The sequence below is a fragment of the Pimephales promelas genome, chromosome 18 (assembly GCF_988280905.1).
Source record: "Pimephales promelas chromosome 18, fPimPro1.hap1.1, whole genome shotgun sequence".
Taxonomy (NCBI): Eukaryota; Metazoa; Chordata; class Actinopteri; order Cypriniformes; family Leuciscidae; genus Pimephales; species Pimephales promelas.
In genome coordinates this window covers 28,501,234-28,520,827 of record NC_142786.1, presented here as the reverse complement: position 1 = coordinate 28,520,827, position 19,594 = coordinate 28,501,234, and the positions used below count along the sequence as shown (strand labels likewise).

Here is a 19,594-nt window from a genome sequence, read left to right as displayed (position 1 = left end):
ACATCTTTGTCAAGTGCTTGCGCTTTTAAATGGACAATAAAGCATTTGTTGTCACTGTAATCTGCAATTCAGTTTCAAAGGTTGAAACAGAACCATAAACATCATAGCTGAGTCATTGTTCTGCTGTGATTAGTTTTGAGCTAATTACCCAAAAACCTGAATTTATTGTGGGACAAATAAAATGCGTACTGTCATTGATATCTTTGGTCTCTGATTGTATGCCTCACCCAGTTCCATTTAGATTATAAATAATAAGATTATAAATAATTACTAAATAATTAGTTTAATAGGCTGCATATAAAAAGCTTTTTTCATACGGTAAAACATTTTGAGGATTTCTTTGAATAGTTTAAATCTCTTGATTTTCTCTTGAAGTCTCTCCTTTTTTATTTTAGAAAAAATATTAATATTTTTTTTCCAGCTAATGCATTCAATTGATCAAAATGCTTATAAGGACTTTTACATTGTAAAAACAAACTCTTTCAAATAAACTCTTTTGCACTTTTTCTATCCATCATAGAATAAATGTATCAGTTTCCACACAAAAAGTATTGATAAGATATCCTTAATTATAATATGGATCTGTTATATATAATATGTAATGTAATTATAATATAATATGTAATGGCTGCTAAAAAAAAATTCTTTGAATTTGCTTGAATTTTGCTTTGAATTTCATAAATTGCATAAAAAACTGTTATTTTAAATTGTAATAACATATTACCATTTTAAGAAACTTCTTTCAAGAACATCAAATTTACCCACCTTAAACTTTTGAACTAATTATTTTATGTATACACATATGTATTTTATACAGTTTAAATCTCTTGATTTTAATGATAAAGTAATTAAAGCTAGAAAATTCATTTAATATGGGTAACAGTGTAGAAAAAACATTTGTTTGTTCATTTAAAGGGTTAGGAGAACATAAGTTTTACTTCTTCCTACTCCTTTTTGCTCATGTAAATAGAGTTTTTTTTAAGTACTGGAGAGTATGGAATTTTACTTTCACTGTAAAAAATATTTTCAAGATTTGTTATCACAACATATTTTCTTAGGTCAAATCAACTTTATAATCATTTATTTAGTTGCTATAACTTATCATTTTGAGTTTATGATGATTAAATTAATCTCCTTAATTGTATTAACTCACTTTTTCCAGTTCAATCAACTAAAAATTTTAAGGCAACCCAGGTCACTTACTTTTTTAAGTTAAACCGACAATATTTTTTTTACAGTGTAGTAATCACAACATTTTTTCTTTTGTCAAATCAACTTAAATAATTTATTTAGTTCAGATAACATATAATTTTGAGTTTCTGATGATTCAATCATTCTCCTTCATTGTATTAACTCACTTTTTCCAGTTCAATGAACTTAATATTTTAAGGCAACCAGGTTTTTTACAGTGTTGTTCATTTGTTTTTACCACTATTCTTTGTTTCATTGATTATTATTTAATTTTTATTTTTATTTACATGTTCAACATAAAGATATCAAATCAAATTTTTTTAAGTTTTTTTACCAAGGTTGATTGTTTCAGCTAGATGTAACAATATAATATATGCAAAAATCACCAAGTTATCCCACAATTTTAAATCTTTAAAAGTAATGCAACGCCAACTAGAAACCACTTGAAAGTCATTGTGTTTGTTTTAAAAACTAAACCGTAGCAAGGGTGATTCTTCAATATTAGTGACCAAACATGGAGGCAGATACAGCTTTTTTTTAAAACTAGAAGTAATTCTAGACTTGGATGATTTTATTCATAACAGCCACATTCATGGGCAACATGAAGTTTTTGGCATGCAAAAAAATAGCAACAAGTAACAGCTCTATGTCATCACTATGACTAAACACTCCTCAGTACTCGCATCTAATCATGTTCAGCACCTTGTAAACATTAATCTTGGCATCCTCGCTATCTACACATTGAGCAGGTCAAGCTGGAATGAATTAGGGTTTCTTCATGTAAATGTGTCTAATACAATTGCTATAATTGTCAATATTAAAACAACTTAGTAAAACAAATGTACAGCTAATATACAATGGACATCCATGAATCCCGTCAGTGTGAAACTGACTGGTGACATCTACAAAGACTATACGATGGACGTCATGTAGACAGAAGAAAGACTTCTTCTGCCTCTATGGTTGGTCTAGTTCACCGGCTCTATATTTAGTCACTATCCACACATTTGACTATGGCAGACATCTGAGTTATGTGTCAGTTACCTATTTCAAAACAACTGGGTTCCCTCAAGGCGTGACACTATTGGCTGTTCCATTCGAGACGTCATGGTCATGACTGTAAGCTTGACAGATGACAAGATGGATGTGTAAACGGAGCTGTCGGTTTAACAGTCTTCAGAAAAAGCTCTGTGGGTGTTGGGAAAGCGCTGGTGGTTGTAATCTGGATCCTCACTCAGTCTTTTCTTTATATCACTCTTCACCTGGAAGACAATTAAGGATGAAAAGGGTTTTAAAGGCTTAAAGAAATTCAGAGAGCAAGATCACATGCATTTTTCAGATATTACCTTCTATGTAGTGAGTTGTATAGCTGTTTGTTAATGATTCTAAACTGTCTGAAAAGAGACGTCAGTAATTCCAGTCTCACTTTTGCATTAAATGTAGGTTTCTAACAAATCTGCATAATGCTAGCCTGTCATCTACTTCATCATCTACTTTGACCCGCCCTCAACTACACGCTGTACTTGCAGCTGAGGGCTGGAAGAGTTTGTTCATACCACTGTGTATACAAGTGCTGAGAAAGCATCCGGAGCTAAAATTCAGATGGGCGTTTCCGACATTCACTGCTAGCAGTAGACCAATCACAACACACTGAGACTGGGGCATCTGACCAATCAAAGCAGAGCATGATCTCAGAAAGGAGGATTTAAAGAGACTGAGTCCTTTATCAAACCGTTTCAGACACTGAGAGAAAAGAGGTGATTCTGCAATGAATATTATGAGAACATTTAAGTATTTTTGACCTCTGATGCATCTATTGTAAGAGACCCACAAAACAAAATTAGGAATCTTTAAAATAGCATAAAAGGGGCACTTTAATATCCTGAACTAATAATGTGGAATTGTGGGAACAGGACCTAAATTGTGAGAGGGTGGATATGAAAATGCTATGGGAATAAGACTAAAACTACAACAATAATTTGCATTAACTGAAATAAAATAAAATATAAATATCAGATGAGAAAATTAATTCTAATTAAATAAATTTAATAAAAAAAAAAAACTAATAAAAATGATGAAAGTACATACCAAAATGTCAACTAAAATGAAAAGGAAACCATAAAAATAAAAGCTAATTCATTTTTCAATTCATGATTAGGTGCATAGACAGTAAAAGAAATGGTCACATTATTGCATTATTGCACTTCCTGGCTGAACGGAGTGTGACGACAGTCTGACCGTTGTAAATTTTCTAGTAGCTGTGCCAAGACAAATCTCAAAAACGATGTTGAAATATTTTGTCCTGTTGCTTTTATGGACTCTCTATTTATGGGCTTCTACCTTGACTTTGTGCCTTCCGGCTGATGGATTACCCCCTTGATTAGGTATGAGTTTAGTTTCTTACTTGTTGTGTGTATGCTTCCTGCAGCTCTGGTGCCTCTAGCTCCCCCTGTAGGCTGTCTGGGGCAGTAACAGGTCGCACCCCTGCTGTCCTGGCAGCTCGACTCACGGCTTCAGCTAAAGAGAGGTGAGGACCTTCTCCCTGTACGGTCTGTGAGCCACATAAATCCAAAGAAAGGATATCTGATCAGTGCAGTGTAGTTTCAATCAATTGTCCATTCATTCATTCATTCATTCATTCACTCACTCACTCACTATTGTAGTGATTATAGTTGGTGCACAGACCTTCCTCCTCTTAGCTGGCATCCCGTGCAAATATGCATCAGACAGAGGCGGCTGTGCTTTTATCTTTCTCTGCGTCAACATGTCATGTCTTATGATGGGTACCCACTCCTGATTAACACAAACATACAAACATGCTCATTATTACTTATAGACTAGGGATAATAAACAAATAAACAAAACAGAGTCATGAATATTATAATAATTATTAGCTGGAATTTTAATATCAGTGCATTCCTGTTCTAGCTCTGCTATCTTTGAGGTCATTTAGTGTACAACAAATGCTGACAAACTTTTAGTAAATCAATAGACACAGTAGACAATTGAGTCTCACGGGTGGAACAGTTGCTGCCCATGGCTCCGCCTCTCCAGTCGACCCTTCCCTGTCCGCGGTCGCCATGGCTACCGCTCCTCGCAACACTTCTAACGACGGCCTGACGGGTGGTTCATCACCATCAGCAGTGTCTCCTGAGGATGCCATGACTTCCTCTGCAGTGGTGGCAGGAGCAGGAGACAGACCCTCTTCCATCTGGAAAATATATAATTACATATTACCATCACAACATACACTTCATAATGCAGACCCACACCCAGATGTATTATCAATGTTTAAAGCTTCAAAACCTTTTGTAACATCATAAATGCATTTTACTGTCTGCTTTAGTCTATTTAATAAGTTCTAAGAAAAAATTCTTACAAAAAAAAAAAAAAATTATTTCAATTTTTTTTTATTACAGTAAAGTAATATAGTGTATATAATTAAGTGTGTATATAAAATTGCATATATTTTTTTCTTGTTATACTCAGCTCATTTACAAATAATAATTTTCTGTCACACATTCTGTTGAAACATACCTCAATATTCATGTCACCTGAATGGTGGCTTGCTTGTGCATCTGACTCTGTTCTCTGAGACGACTCGCTCTGTACATGAAAAAGATACCAGAAGCATATTCAGCTCTGTATTCTGTGGATCAGTTTGGGAGTGAATCCTGATGAGGGTGTGAAACTAAATCAGAGATGTCCTCCTGGAGGGCCACTATCCTGCCAACATGAACTAAAAACACCTGAATCAGCTAATTAAGTGCTGTGTCTGAAATCTGAAATGTGTCTCCCACTATTTGAGGGGACAGCCATTTGTAGTGGTGTCTGAAACCATAGTGGATAGTCATGCGAATGAATTCCCACATCTCACCAGAAGATGGCGCTCGCAGCTGAATCATTCATCCATCCATTTTCAAAACCACTGGTCCAATGTGGGTGCAGTGTGTAATTACATAGAGGTATAAATTCCTTTTTAATTGATTATTATACATGCTAGTTTAAATGACAGAGTTTAAGATCAATCTTTTCATTACTACTGGAGCTGCCAGTTTGCTAAGTTTCAAATGATTATTAACCAGCAAACACTACACAAACTATGCAAAAGCGGCAGCCCTTCTGGCTCATTTGTTTTTATTCACTCCTTCAAGTGGACTATATTAGTGGAGTAATGTAGGGAATAGTGATTGAGGGTATAGACCATTTCACAAGATGTAAACAACACTGGTCCAGAAGCACTTCCTGTTTCAGTTTTTTAACACAACATAAAAGCTGGGATAAAATACAACCAACAGAACATTTAAAACTGAATCAAAAAGTTAAACATCTTTAAGATGTTTTCTTTACATGTGAAATAAAGAAAACAGTTACAAACTGAAACAAGAAGTGCTTCTGGACCAGTGTTGTTTACATCTTGTGAAATGGTCTATAGGGGACGATTTTGGACACGGCAAGTTTTCAGGCGAGTGGGTTGGAGCTAAAATTTGCAGGATGTTGGCCTTCCAGGAGCAGAATTGGACACGCATGATTTAAATTAAGGACCTGTGTATAGATGACGTAATTCTGGATCTGGTCCTCAGTGATTGGGTTGTGTTCTAAAATCACATGCAGCCTCATGGTCATCATACTGGTCAACCAGTTCACCAGACTGGGGTTCACTTCTGCTGACATTCTCCTCTGATGAGCAAGGAACAAACATGAACGCATCAAAAGATATGTATTTTATGCAACACCAAACCATCTTTATGAGGATGAATTAATGGATCTTACAATTCGGTGGTTGATGACAGTGGTTAAAGCTCTTTGCTCTCCTCTTAAGCAGAACAGATTGAGGGCCAAACACTCAAACAGACCCTGAGTGCACAGGTACAGCAAGCGCTGGCCAAACGTGTTATCTGGACACACATTCGAAACAGTGTTGTTGTTAACCAAAACTATTACAAATTGTTTTTGTTCATTTAAAATAAATCTGAAATAAAATATAACATAAGTATTACATGGAAGAACTTGGCTAAAATTAATAAAACTAAAACAAAGATAAATGCATGGGGTCAAGAACTGCAATTTTTAAAAATATATACTGTTGGCAAGACTTTTACATAAAAAAGGCTATTTTATACTCTGTTTTTGACCCTTTCTTGAAAATACTTTGTATAAAAACTTTATTTTTTTATTACTGTTTTTATAGGCTTCGCTTTGAGGTACACGCCAACGCTTTGATTGGGTAACAGTTTTGTATACTAAAATAATTTGTAATGATGTTTGCCATACATGTTTGAGCCAGTCAGAGGACAAACCTACACCTCAAATACCAATGATACTCCAGTCTGTGACATGGTCATTAGTTATCTTACTTTAAATTTATTCCTTATGTATTTGTGAGGTATTGTACTTTATTGCATTATATTAGTGTTACAACTAAGACTTGTGGTGCTTCATGTAAACGAATTATGAATGAATGCACTATCGTTCTTATATTCATCGTTCATCATTTTAAGTAAAGTGAGTAGATATCAAACAATCTTAAGGCTAACAGACAAAGCAATGGTGACATGTGGTTAAACATGGCACATGGCACTATGACATCATATTGAGACAAAATCTAAACAGTCATTTTGGGAGCTTGGTTTAAAAAAAAAACTGTTTTCGGCCTAACAAGGAAGATTTGAGTTCTGAAACTTACAGGATATTTGTATTGTACAATGACCTCTTATAAGTCAAAAGATAAAGGGAAATTGCATTTTTAACTAATGACCCCTAAAAGCTATATGAAAATATAAAACAAACTAATTTAAAAAAATGGAAAAAGCACATCAATAGTACAAATTTAATTATGAAGACAAACACTGTAATTTGTATATAAATAATACTAAACACTGATCAGAAAGTTTCAAAAACAATGTTTGGGATTAGGGCGGATCAGTTATGTCACCTGTACACCGCAGAATGTGAGTAGCCATGCGAGTGAACTGTTGTCTCAGGAAGGACATGTTGGTTTGGATAATGTCCACCCTCTCTCGAACAGTCACAGTGGACTTGAACCAAATAAGGCAGAAGGACAATCAATTAGTGTCTGATGAACAACATGTTACAGGATAAATCGGCAAACAAGACTTACAAAACTCTCCGCAATGTACTCCTCTAGTCCATTGATCAGATCCTCAGAAGCACTCTAAATAACAGAAACAAAACCATCAGCCTTTGCAACATCCATTCAGTGGGAAAGTGTTGTTTTATAAGTGTAAAAATCAGTTTTACTGTTTGTGATACTGTTCAGAAATTTTCAAAAATTCATTTTTGTGGATCAGTTCTTTCGAAGTGTCCAAATCAATGAACCAGTGGGTTAAAACACTGTATGAATGATTTGTTTGCAACTGGTAAAAAACCCCCCAACAACTTGAAACTACCATTGTTCATGGCGATTATGTAATGAGTGAAAACATGAGCAAACTGGAGAGCTGCTTTATAGTATTTGAAAGCGACATAGCTTTAAAGCAATCTATTGTATAAATTACTATATTAAAAAAACTCATGCACTCGTGACTGGGGTGCTAATTGATTTGGGAGACAGCTTTAGGTAAAATATCACTATACGCGATCTCCATGTAGAACTGATGTAATGAAGGTCACTTATGAAAGCGGCATGAGCTCAGACTCACAGCTATGTTGGCATCATTGGGCTCTCGGCCCTGCAGATAGTGCTCTGTGAAGAAGGCTGTGAGTTCGGGTTGGATGCGGCTCAGAGGCTGAGGATTCCCATGCAGAAGCAGGACCATGTCCACCATTGAGAAACTCTGACAAACCAGAGACAGCAGATCTCCAAAAAACCCTACCAACCCAACACAGGCAGTGAGTCATAAATTGTGGCATTGTGCTACTTTTGAGTTGCACTACAGTATCACAGAAACCCTTACCCACTGCATCTCCAGCTCCAGGCGTGAAGAGGTTGCTGGTCTGAGAAAGTCTCTGGATAAATTGGGCGATGCTCTCAGTGTTGCCTTGGCCAGCCCCCAGAGATCCCATCATGGTGGACAGGACGCCCTGCACGATACCAGTGAAAAGCTCAGGGCTGAGGGTCTCTCCACCTCCACTGGGAGGCTGAGGGGCAGTAGTGGGGGCGGCTCCTGAAGGGGCAGGGGGTGTGGCTTGTGAGGGTGGAGGCTGCTGGTTTGGTGGAGGAAACACGGGCTGACCAGACTGGAAAGAAAATATGGCATTCGAATTGACATTTTTGCTAAGATCAGACTGCAAAGACAGAGAAAAGCACTAGTGATCGACCGATATAGATTTTTTTTGATGTTTTGATGATATCTTAAAGAGCAGCGTGGCAGATGGCCAATAATTCATTTAAAGCTAGTAAAAACACATGCATAACAATTTCTGAAATTAAATGTACATTTCTTTGACAAATTATATACTAAATCATTTGAAAATGAAATGAAAAAAGCATTTGAAATTCAAATTAATGAAATTAATCAGATTTATGCCTTAGATGGCAAATTCTTGATTCTGTTATAGTATTTTACACAAATAAAAAAAAATACAAATGAGTAAAAGGAAGTAAACACTATAACCAACAGTGTACTAAATAATTTGGTACATCTATGTTGCAGTGGGAAACCTAACCTAATTTTTTGAAATGACAACAATTTACAGCCTAGTTTGAATCAAGGATTTAAAGTTTGTCGATCATGTGTGTTCAGAGACAGCGAAACTCTCCTCTTCGTATACAATTCACATGGACCAACCATTATGCAGAGTTCACACATTTTTTTCAGTCTAAAATTGCACACTTCAGAAGATCTCACAGCTGGATCTCAAAAGTTTCCAAAACTAAATATTAGTTATATTATTATAACTAATGTGTTGTCAAAAAAATCCCGCTGCCATCACATCGGGCAAACAGAAAAACTTATCAGCAGATGCCAATAATAATAACTAAAAAACACCACAAAAATAAAATAAAAAACACCAACCTGAATGAACTCAGACAAGCCTTGGATGAACGTAGGGACACCTGGAATAGTCACTGTAATGGAGGGAGCAGCACCTCCAGACACTCCTCCACCAGCTCCCGCAATTCCTCCCAGGAGAGAGCCCAGAAGCTGAGCTAGGTTATCTCCTGGGTTGCCCTCTTGGGACTGACCCACAGACGCAGTGCTGGTGGTGTGGGTGGACGTCTGACCGGATGTGTTGGCAGAGGTTGGAGGAGCAGTGGAAGAAGAGAAAGAGGAGGAGGAAGAAGAGGACGAGGAAGAGGTAGATGTGGAAGTAGAGAAAGAGAAAGACTGGGAGGATGAAGTAGAGGATGTCTGGTCCCCTGACAATGGAAAACATAATATGTTTAAGCTTTGTGTTGCTTAACACAGGAACTGAATAGGTAAGGACAACTTACCTGTGTGCAACGGCATCAAAAGCTGCCCAACCAAACCACTGACCATCTGCGTGAGAGGAGAGGACATCATAGGATTGCCCTTGATTGAGGAATGAAAATGGAACTATGAGTTTTGGAAGTCTCCAAAATACAATAATGCAGGGCATGCTCAACAATAAGGACTGCCTGAAGGCCCTTGGTCAGCATGAAAGATGCTCAGGACTGAATTGTCACTGGCCCGATCAAGCACAAAAAGTTTATGCATGTGTTCAGTAATGCCAATTTAAACTTTCAATCAATTTAAAACCATGAACCAAGTGAATTCAATTCTGTGCGCAAGTATGCAAATACTAAAATGAGTTCTCTTTCATGTCTTCTTACACTTGAATGGATAAACACATAAACAACATAAACAGTTGAGAAAGAAAATGCATATGTATAGTATATTGGACCTGTGCATTAGGTCTTAAGGCCAATTCACACTGTGACTGCACGGACAGACGCTGACAGTTTAAAGAGTTATTTTACATTTGATTACTTTAATTAAAGCTGAATACTACTGTTTAGACCAGTGGTCGGGAACCTATGGCTCACGAGCCACACCTGGCTCTTTGGCAAAAATCATGTGGCTTGCAAGGTCGTGATTGTCATCAGTGATCACAGCAATCAACTAACCACTTGTTTCTGTGGTAACCTATAGTGTCGTATTTTTGATTATCCACACAGATTTCAGTTGACAATTGTGTTAAAAGTTATTAATAACAAAACATGAAGGAACAAGAAAAAAAAAGCAGGATGTGCTTTATATTGAGGAGAAATATTAAAAGCGCGATAAGATGCGGTTGCGCACCTAAACACCAGTATTCACATAAACACAGTAGATGTAAGTACTGTGTGCATTCTCTCTCTCACACACACAGAGAGGATTTATGCTCATCAGTTGGTAACAACCTCACAGAGAAAGCCCAGCACAATTAATATATATAGAAACTGCATGTCTTTTCTTTAACGATAATATTATATATATATTTCTTTTTTCTTTTCTTTTGGAAAAATGTATTTACCAAAAATTTTAAAATGGCTCTTTGGTCAAAAAAGGTTCCCGACCCCTGGTTTAGATCAACTTAAAAAACTTAAAGCACTACTTTATTTGTAACTTTGTTATGCAATATTTCTTTGTGATGTTGCTTCTAATTTGTTTTAGAACCTCTTAATTTATTGATGACTACTTCCTTGTCTTTAATAATGTTTGAAATTTATATTGATTGGTTAAACTTGTAGTTTGTGCTATGTTATTGAAATTAGAATTGAGAATTTCACTGGCATCTAAATTTTTGGTGTCATAATCTTATTTATTAGAATGCATAGTTACATAGGTCAAAAACAATGAAAACAGTGACTATTTTATTTATTTATTCTTTTTTTTTTTTTGCAGTGGGGCCAATTGAAAAATTTGGGCAAGTAAAAATCTGAACCACTGTTGCCACTAGACCAGTAGAAATTGAAGCCCTGTAATGTAACAAAGGTTCATACTTGATTAGTCTGTTGTCCTGCTGAGGGAGGCACTGTTGCGCGCAGGTTGATGGTGGTCCCCCTGGTATTCATGGGTTGGGGGACGCGTGGGGATAAGGAGGGGCGTGTGATAACCACCCTGGCCTGAGGTGGTGGAGGGGCCAGGTTTTCTCCACTCTGGGCATTTGTGCCAGCAGTGCCCTGCTGCTGCCCCTGGTGTCCAGCAGAGGCTGCAGTTGCCATGGCGACCGCCTGCTGGGAGATCTGATGCATGATGGCCTGCATGAACTCTGGCGGCAAACCTGGAACGTGGATTGGCGCCGTGGTGCCTTTAGAGAACAGAGACAAAGAATCCAGTGATGAAATACTTTTAGCAATGCTGACAAATTAAACTACTCTAAGTCTGAATTCTACACAAGACTACAGACAACTGACTAAAATAGCTGCTTTATATCCTAGTGCACAAATAGTGCTTAATCACCACTCAAACTGACATCCTTTTCTCACCCTCACGTTGTTCCAAACCTCTATGACTTCTTATTTAATTCTTAAATTGAACACTAAAGGAAGACTTTTGAAGAATGTCCAGAGCAGTGTTAACTAAAACTATTAAAAAAAGAGTTCATTAATTGAAAAGATCAAATATAAATATTAGTTCAAAAACTTTTCAAAATGTTGCCTTGGAAAATAGGAATAAAGTAAGTTACATTTAAACCACTAAAATCACTCAAACAAATCAAAGCTAAATAGGAATATTTAATAAACAAAAAATAATAAAAATGAAAAAGGCACATAACACAATTGCTTTATTTCATTTACAATGAAGATGAAACCTGAAATGATATAAGATAATATTTATATTTAATACAGATAAAAAAATACTAAAATAACAGAGAGCCTGTACTTGGAGCTCATCAACCCCGGTCCAGAATAATTTTTTAGAAAAAAAAAATTAATATATATATATATAATATATATATATTAGAAATTATGTAAATATTTTCTGTTTTGTGTCCCATGGAAGACAGGAAGTTAAATGGGTTTTAAACAACATGAGGGCCTGCAAAGGATGGTAGATTCAATTTTTGAGTGAACTATTCCACATATCACAAGACACATATCACATATTAATGTTGGCACAGCAAGTTATTGACTATAGAGAGAGGTAGAAACTAACCAGTCTCTCCAGCAGGGCTGGGGTTCTGTTGCCTTTGGCCCTGCGATCCACTGTCTGAATTTGCTGCACAGAAATGCACAGATCAGTGGCTGGCAGTTACACTACAGCCACCCATTCCAGGTCAAGCAAATATTTTACATTGCAAAATTCAGAATGATGAAGACAAATATTTTGGGTCTTTAGAAATGAAGCAGAACAGGAATGGGCAGCACGGCTGAAACACAGTGCTAAATCACTGATTGGGTCTGTATGTTTGGGTTGGTTTGTTTGTTGGCATACCATCCAGGTTCATCTGCATCATGACCACTGGCTCCATGGTTTGGTGAGTGATTCTGATCACTCTTGGAGTCCCCTGACCTGTCTGTTGACTGGCTCCATTCGGTGGAGGAGGAGGTGCAGGTGCTTGACCCTGTTGTTCTGATTGGTTGCTGGGCTGTGGGGGTTGGGCGTGACCCTCGCTTGTCTGTCTGCTGTTTGAAGTCATGGTCACAGTGGAGCCTAGGTTCACCTGCAAGATGACATATTTTGCAAGGTTGACTGTTTGATATGAACAGCATGAATTAGTTTTGAACGTATAGTGGCTAGCTCACAGGAATGGGAATATGGGGCAGTCCACTCTGCAGCACGACAGGGGAGGTTGTGTAGTGAGACATCGGGCGCACCACATGTAAGTGGCGGGGAGGCTGAGCAGATAAATTGCACCGAAGGTCACTCAGAGACACCAATGTATTGCCAAGGAGATGGAGTGACTCTCCAATCAAATTGAGTGTGCGCTGATCTTCCTCACGTTCTTGAGTCTGTCCGAGAAAACAGCTTTTTAGAACATGAACACTGATATTTATAGCACATGTCAGTTATATAGCATTACAACCATCTAGAGCATACATTATTATTGTAGTCAGCAGAACTAGCCGCTCCAAGGATGGAATGTGTTCTTTCCATGAAAGGACGAAGGCGCTCCTCCACCCTTCGCACCTCTGAGAGAACCTCCACCAACTCTAAAGGGCTTGGGTGACTGTTGAGAGAAAGAAAAATGTATTGGAGACGTGATCTTACACAATCAGAAAATGGAAGGAAACAAGTTAATACTTAATTAACCCTCGGATGGTCTTCCTTTATGAGTCACGTCCTGGGCCTTCCCGGTCAGAAGTGACCGGAGGCCTAAAAATGAAACTTCTTCCATCCCAGTAAAACCAATTTTTTTTATTTTTGTTCTATAATATTTATTCTTTTTAATTTAGTATTTTGAGACAATTTGATTGAGTTTATTAATATTTATGGTCTATTTTTTCAATGGAAATATATATATATTTCTATATATATTATTTTTTTAACAAAAATATTAATGCAGTATTTTTGTTTAATATAGAGTCTAATCCTTTAGAAAAAAAATTTTTTTTTGAAGAAAATTAGCACCATCTGGTTACAGTATAGAGAAAAAGCGTAGAATCATGGTGTAACCATTAGATGACATGTACAGCTCTCAATGGAGAGGCATTTGAATTCCCCAGGTGTTTTTTTTTTTAACACATTTTTTTTTTTTTGGGGTGGATTCGAAAATATAATTGAAAAAAATCTCAAAAACTTTTTCTAATTAAAAAAATTTAAAAAAAAATAGTTTTTTTTAAAATTGTGAATTTTTGTGTTTTTGTCAATTTCCCATTCATTTCCTATGGGGGTCATTTTTGACCAAAGACCAAAATCGTGACTAATTTTTTTAGGACCACTTAGCATGCTCGGATCATGAACTCAATTTTTGTGTGTGTTCACATACCTAATGCCAAAAAATCCACCAAGTATCATAACCTTCCGATGAAGCTGTGATTTTTAATAATACAAAACAGAAAATTATTCAGTCAGAAGTGACCGAGGACCATCAGAGGGTTAATACTGTCATTCAGCAAAGATGCATTAAGCAAGGACAAAAGTAAAAGTAAAGACATTTATAATGTAACAAAATATTTCTAATAAACACTTCTTTTGAACTTTCTATTCAAAGAGTCCTGAAAACAATGCATCATTCATGGTTTTCACAAAAACATTAAGCAGCACAACTGTTTTTGAAATTTGAAACCACATGAATATGACAAGTACATTAAGCACTTGGTATGTCTTTTTCATGAACATTTTTTATTTGTCTTTGACCCTAATATACTTCTCTTACTTGGGTCCAGAATGAGTCGTTCCTTCTGTCTGTGAAGGAGAGGAGGAGGAGGGTGGAGGTGAGGAGCTGTCCATTGGTTGTGCTGAGAATGATGATGATGAAGGCGGTGTCTCCGGCGGCTGATTTGATTGACCCTAAAAGTAAGCATCATTCTGAAACATTATTTATTTATGTACAAGTAAGAAATCAAATAAGATTGTTTTACTTGATATAAATGTTTGTTCTGTACCTCAAGTCTGTGGATTAAAGCCTGAGTCTCTCGCAGCAAGCTTTCAGCCAGCTGCAGCCTCATCCTAGGCTCGCTCTGTACCGATTGGTCCACGTTGATATGGACATCCACAGAGCCACTGCTCTGTGAGAGGAAATAAATGACTGTAGATGTGTCCAGAGATAACCTTTTGTTTTAAACAAAAGGCTGCGACAACACAAAGCACAAGTGCTTCTGAGACAAACATTCAGGAACATTGCTTATAACGTTCATTATTGTGTAAATATATACTGCCCGACCAAAAAAAAAAAAAAAAAACGTTGCTGTTTGGGTTTAAAAAGCCAGACTCTGTGAATGGACCATGGTTGTTGTGATAGCATGTTGTAGGTTTGGCAACAGTTCTTCTAACCCTAATTCAAGGAGTGTGTAGCTTTTCATTTCTTAAACAACCATGTAGGAGACAAAACATGGCCATATTCCAAAATAACAATGTCTAGATTCATCAGGCTCAAATTGTGAAATAATGGTTGGGAGGGAGCATGAAGGATTCACAGATGAATTGGCACCTCTGAGTACCGACGTTCAATTCATTGAAAGTCTTTGGGATGTGCTGGAAAAGAGTGTTGGATTGCACTGTCAATACAAGATCTGGATCAAAAACAAATGCACCTCTTGATGGAAATAACATCACAACATTTATTTCCATCAAGAGGTGTGTCAATTTTTGGACAAGATAGTCCGTAAAGTCTATTTCAGAATTGAAAAACTACACGATCCATCAATTAGGGTTAGAGAGGAGAACTGTTGCCAAACATAAAACATGCCAGAAACATAATAATCACTGTGTAGTGTATAATAATAGGTGAAATTAGGATGACTTACTCCAGTGCTAGTGCTTACTCTAACATTACGTCCCATTTCTCCAACACCAGCCAACATTTGCTGCATTGACATCTAGAGGGGTGAAGAAATGTATATTTTCTTTGATAGCAGAATCACTCATGTATATATTACAGTGGATGTGTGAGGTTAAGTGATCATGTATAGCAAACATGTGTCTCTAGACGTTAGGAAAGCAGTGTAACCTGTATTTGCTGTGATTCCATGATGTTCACAGGCAGGTTAAAAGTGCCCAGCATGACATAGTTGTTTGCATTACGGTCATGAGAAGCTCCTGGAAAAGCGGTGGACTGAGAGGAGGTGGATCCCCCATCCGTTGCACCCGAGGAGACTCCACCTCCTCCACCCCCAGACTGATTGCTCTGAGGAGGTGCTCGCTCCACAAGATGAATGACCTTCCCATCAACATCTGAAAAACAGAAAGGCTGTGGTGTAAACATGCTCGATAGAAAATTATATAACATTAAAATAAAAAACTATACCAATCTTTGTCTTAGGGCTGTACGATAACGGTTAAACTGATCATCATGATAACTTTGCTCAAAAATTATAAGCCGAGAAATTTACTTTCACATGAGCACACCTCAACAGAACAAAGTCATACGCAGGTTTTATATAACCTCACCTAGTTTCTGATTTATTATTTTTATCACATGCATTAACACATTATGAAACTGCTAAAACAGCACAATTCCTAATATTAGGCCAATTCCCATACTTCTGAATTATGTTCACATATAATAAAGCGACCAACAAACACAAACAATATAATCGAGATTCATGTTTGGAGCACAAGCAGCCATGTGAAGGAACACAGATAATCACAGTGGAGATCACTAAACTTTTTTTTTTCCAGATCATTAGTGTTTTTTGCAGTGCAAAAAGATGGTTTCAAGGTTGGGAAAGTTAAGCTTTGTGGAAAATTGGGTGGAAAAGGTATTCAAAAAAGAAGAAAGAAAAATCATACATTTGGGGAATTTCAACTTTAAACCAATGCAAGATCATGGAAATGTCAAATGGAAAAAGGATAGTCAGCAGATGATGATAACAAATGATTATTGTTAATTAATTGAAAGAAGCAGCAATTGTGATCAAGTTAAAAATACAATTAATCACGCAGCCATACTTTGCCTGATATTACTGAAATATTATATATTGTATATAATGACTACTCTTACTTTTTATGCCATGTTAAAAACTGTAAAAGCAGTATGTATGTATAAACTGTCACCTGTTTATTACCTGAATGAATCAGTAGCACCTCATTGCAGTACAAGAGATCCAGGGGGCGGAGTCGGATCCAGATCTGAGGGGTGGAGTTGGGTAGGTTTAGGGGTGGGTTTAGGGGGTCAGGGGGTGGAGCTGGGTAGGTTTAGGTATATGTAAGGTGGGAAGAATTGGATCTGGATCCGACTCCTCCCTGTGGATTTCATGTTCTGCAGTGAGGACCATCAAGAATGAATCAGTGTTTGGAACGAAACGGTTAAACGAAACGGACTCAATTAAAAAAAAGTCACCAGTCCACCAACTGGCGCAGTGGCACAAACAGTGAAAAGTACTGCGAAAACAGACATCAAGGCTTGACTCACTGTATTCTGCAAGTGTCCTTTCATCCTGCAGCACTTTACCCTGGTAAATCAACCTCTGTTTATCCACTGGGATTTCAACGGAGGAAGCAATGTGCTCTTTAAACTGCTTCACTGTCCACTGAGAGAAAGAAAGAGAGGTGACAATCAGATAATGAACTTCAATGTAAATGATTTATCAATGTAAAGTGTATTCATTAGCAGTATTGGTTCATATTCTACAATGACACTTTGTGAACTAAGGTATATGGGGTTAGTCATACAAAATAAGCATAGCACAAATGAATTCCTCTTGACTGATAAACTAGAACACACACCTCTCCCCTGACAGTGAACGTCCTGCTCAGGGAATCTAGAGTTTTCACGGTCACCTCTATGGCTCCTGGTTCCTCCATGACTTGAAGTTTCTTTAACAGGACGAGAGGATGAAGAATGTTTCCAAAAATGATTGCAAGCTTTTAAATGACCAAATAAATGCTATGTAACACATCATCTAACGTTATACGGCAAGAAGCGAGAAACCTATTTAAATCAAAGAAGCTGACTAACGTTCAAGTTACTAACGTTAGTTTTACCACGTATTTTGTCGCGATAGAAACGTCGTAAACTGGCAATGCAGCTTCGTTGAAGAAATAGGATAGGATAGTAATAGGAGGGTTCAGTTCTCATTGTGTCACTATAGTAACGTCGGGCGCTACTAGTGCTGAAACTTAGATGCTATAGTTACACACATCGTAACACCCATATATAATAGATACAATCCACATTGGCGTACTTCATTTTAATACTGCGTATTCGAAAAACAAAACACACCTATTATTAAAAACACAAATATTTTACACTTGTCATTCATTATAGTTGCTGTTAAACTAAACACAACTGCTACAATATGTACCACCAGGCTAACAGAGTTGTTAATCGGTTGATAGTTCCAGGGGAAAAAACTAACACCAAATATGAATAGCAGCAGTGCATAGGAAATGCAAAGGATTAACTTAAACACCTTACTTTAATGGATAACTGTGGTAGTTCGGAGACCAAAGTGTTATTTATGCTATTTTATCCCACACACCGGTTATAGGGACATGGCTAGCTAAACAGCTAGCTAATCCCAAATCGGTGCTTTGCTTTGCCAGGAAGTGATGTCATGTTCTCAAAATAAATTGCGATTTCAAAATAATGTTGCGTTCATTGCTGGTTTATCAAATTGTTGTTTAAACATGAAGCATAAACATGTAAAATTAAAATAAATAAAATTATTAAAAATTATAATAAAATAGTTTGAAAGGCAAAAGCTTTGCGTAGAAAGAAATACATGGTTAAGTGATTTATCGATGAATAATTAAAATAATGATTATTGTTTTCATCAAGAGTTGATTCAATAATGATGAAATGTTGAGAAAGTGCTTCTTAAAAGTGAAATTTTCAAATGTTTTGTGGCCTCTCTAATTGGTAATTAAATAGCCACCTGACTAGGCTGGTATGTGTGTGCAATTTAAACTATGTGCTTTTTTTTAAGAAAGGAAAATGTAAGCCACGACAAAGAAGAATTAGGGAGAATCAATATGAATGATTTACTCCCGTTGTGTGAATAATATGTAATCATATAATCAATAAAAAGTACCTGCAGTCTGATTATGAGTATTTTAAAACTTTATATAATCTAATTACAAGTAAGCCTACTTCATTTTTGGAATCTGATTACGTAATCCAGATGACATGTAATCAGTTAGGCTACTAATGTAATTACTACTACCCAGCACTGCTGACAGGGATACAATGAGATTAGCATATTTTCTGAAAGGGCGGATATTAGCCTACTCTGGTATACGATTGGGGAGACAAATGAGGAATAATAATTGGATATAAGAAGTTTATTTTGTGACAAACAAAACCGATCCGAGGGAAATATTTTAAAACGGAAAGGCTTGCCATCCGATTGCTTGCTTGGAAAAGCTAAAGTGAGAGTTTTAATGCCATTGGCTATGCACACCTGTCGTTTTGATTTCAGCAAATCACTGTGGGAGAACGGAAACAGCAGGGTTAATGTTCATGAGCCCGACAGCCTGAATATGCAATGGCCAACCCGAGGGAAGACGACGCCATCAAAAAGACTCATGTGACTGTTGTGAATAATGTTGTTCAACAAATAAAATATTTTATATTTATTTATATCATTATTTTTTTGTCTTTTCCCCCAAAAACATTGAATGACAATGTCTCACCACTATATAATTCTCTAAGTTTTGTGTAAAATGAAAATTAATATGACCTTTCATTCATACATTCTTTCATTATGTGAACGCACACCAAAAACCCAGACTAGACTGACTTTACTGCAAAACCACAAACCAGTGCAGGCTGATTGAAGCCATTTTCAGCAGGGGTGAAATGATTGGCACAAAGCTCACAGTGACCTTAAAGTGTACCAATTTGTTGGAAAATTGCACTAGTGAAAATGTGTGTCCCTGATTTTAGG

General features: G+C 36.8%; 1 protein-coding gene across 4 annotated transcripts; it reads right to left on the bottom strand.

The window, feature by feature from the left end:
- Positions 1-1,718: 1,718 nt before the first annotated feature.
- On the bottom strand, positions 1,719-18,262 carry bag6l (BCL2 associated athanogene 6, like). 4 transcript variants are annotated; one of them, XM_039680669.2, is made up of 25 exons: positions 18,124-18,262; positions 17,433-17,522; positions 17,119-17,236; positions 15,715-15,938; positions 15,512-15,583; positions 14,651-14,773; positions 14,422-14,555; positions 13,143-13,272; positions 12,848-13,054; positions 12,537-12,765; positions 12,258-12,320; positions 11,102-11,409; positions 9,590-9,668; positions 9,171-9,514; positions 8,109-8,391; positions 7,854-8,023; positions 7,313-7,366; positions 7,127-7,229; positions 5,965-6,089; positions 5,737-5,871; positions 4,729-4,797; positions 4,208-4,402; positions 3,877-3,984; positions 3,596-3,742; positions 1,719-2,453 (listed from the first exon to the last, which is right to left on the bottom strand). In XM_039680669.2, the coding sequence occupies exons 2-25, from the start codon at positions 17,508-17,510 to the stop codon at positions 2,358-2,360; spliced, it is 3,594 nt and encodes a 1,197-aa protein (XP_039536603.2). In that variant the 5' UTR covers positions 17,511-17,522; positions 18,124-18,262; the 3' UTR covers positions 1,719-2,357. The 4 variants fall into 4 exon arrangements, with proteins under 4 accessions (XP_039536603.2, XP_039536604.2, XP_039536605.2 ...); XM_039680670.2 differs by having other exon boundaries at positions 12,258-12,317; XM_039680671.2 differs by lacking the exon at positions 12,258-12,320.
- Between the last annotated feature and the right edge of the window lie 1,332 nt (positions 18,263-19,594).